This window comes from Argiope bruennichi, unplaced genomic scaffold (assembly GCF_947563725.1).
Source record: "Argiope bruennichi unplaced genomic scaffold, qqArgBrue1.1 scaffold_33, whole genome shotgun sequence".
Lineage (NCBI taxonomy): Eukaryota > Metazoa > Arthropoda > Arachnida > Araneae > Araneidae > Argiope > Argiope bruennichi.
Window position 1 is genome coordinate 1 of NW_026605937.1, and position 1,543 is coordinate 1,543.

A 1,543-nucleotide genomic window follows, 5' to 3' on the forward strand; every position below is an offset into this window, starting at 1 on the left:
AGAACCTAATCCGCCAAATCCGCCTCGTCCTCCTTGACCGCCAGCGGCTGCAGCGGCACTGGCTGCTCCAGCTCCACCTGCACCTCCTAAACCGGCTCCATATCCTCGTCCCGCCCCATAGCCTCCTAATCCAGAACCGCCATCTCCACCAGCTGCAGCAGCAGCGGCTGCGGCTCCCGATCCTCCTTGACCGGCACCACCTGCTCCTTCAGAACCTAATCCGCCAAATCCGCCTCGTCCTCCTTGACCGCCAGCGGCTGCTGCGGCACTGGCTGCTCCAGCTCCACCTGCACCTCCTAAACCGGCTCCATATCCTCGTCCCGCCCCATAGCCTCCTAATCCAGAACCGCCATCTCCACCGGCTGCAGCTGCAGCAGCTGCGGCTCCTGCTCCTCCTTGATCGGCACCACCTGCTCCTTGAGAACCTAATCCGCGAAATCCGCCTCGTCCTCCTTGACCGCCAGCGGCTGCAGCGGCACTGGCTGCTCCAGCTCCACCTGCACCTCCTAAACCGGCTCCAAAACCTAGTCCACCCCCAAAACCTCCTCGTCCTGCACCGCCATCCCCACCGGCTACAGCTGCAGCAGCCGCGGCACTAGATCCTCCTTGACCGGCACCACCTGCTCCTTGAGAACCTAATCCGCCAAATCCGCCTCGTCCTCCTTGACCGCCAGCGGTTGCAGCGGCACTGGCTGCTCCAGCTCCTCCTGCACCTCCTAATCCGGCTCTAAATCCTTGCCCAGCACCGCCAGATCCACTAGCGGCAGCTGCGGCTGATGCGCTAGCCGATGCTGATGACGAGGATATGCTATTTGCCTGAGCGAACATAGAAATTAAGCCTCTTATTTCATTTATGAACTGGTTGTTAACTTCACCAGTCGTCTGAAGGAATGCAGATGCTAATGCGTCGGCTATAGCATTAGTTTTTATTTGAGCGCTCTGTCCTCCTCCTTCTGCTATGGCTATGTCTGCCACTGCTGATGCGAAGGCCATGTTCATTGCCTGCAGTTTGTTTTGGGAAGTCTTTCCGCTTCTTTCCATTTTATCTACACCCATTTTTATAGATGAGGCAATCGTATCTATATCATCCATCTGTTCATTTGTAAATGCTCCTGATTGTCCTAAAGCAGCAGAAAAGTAAGTCATGAAGCTTTCGGCCATGCTTGCGCTTTGCCATGGTGACTGACCGAGAGCGTATATGCTCTGAGACCAGATCACTACGAGTAACGATAGTGAAAATCGAACTGTCCAAATCATTTTGTTTGTGGTTCTTTTCCACCGAATGATTTTTCAGTGTTTCTTGTCATCTTTTATACTTCCGATTTCGTGATGAAATCCAGTGGAATTTTGTGATTCGTCAGTTGAGTCAACATTTCTGTTCCAGTCTCTATCTCTGACGCTTATTTGTGTATGAAAATGATTTGCGTCACCTGAACTGCGTAGATAGTTTTCTTTTTGGGTTTATCTTGCATGCAACTATGTCATTGCTGAAAGAGAGTGCATTTTTTAGTTTTGAATACTAATGAATTTTCGTTATTATATC

General features: G+C 51.9%; 1 protein-coding gene across 1 annotated transcript; it reads right to left on the reverse strand.

Annotated features, from left to right (window-relative positions):
* Positions 1–3: 3 nt before the first annotated feature.
* Positions 4–1,271, reverse strand: LOC129961541 (spidroin-1-like; the record flags this gene model as incomplete). Its single annotated transcript, XM_056075011.1, has 1 exon — positions 4–1,271. A coding segment is annotated over exon 1 (1,254 nt), but the record flags the coding sequence as incomplete, so codon positions are not given.
* Positions 1,272–1,543: the final 272 nt, after the last annotated feature.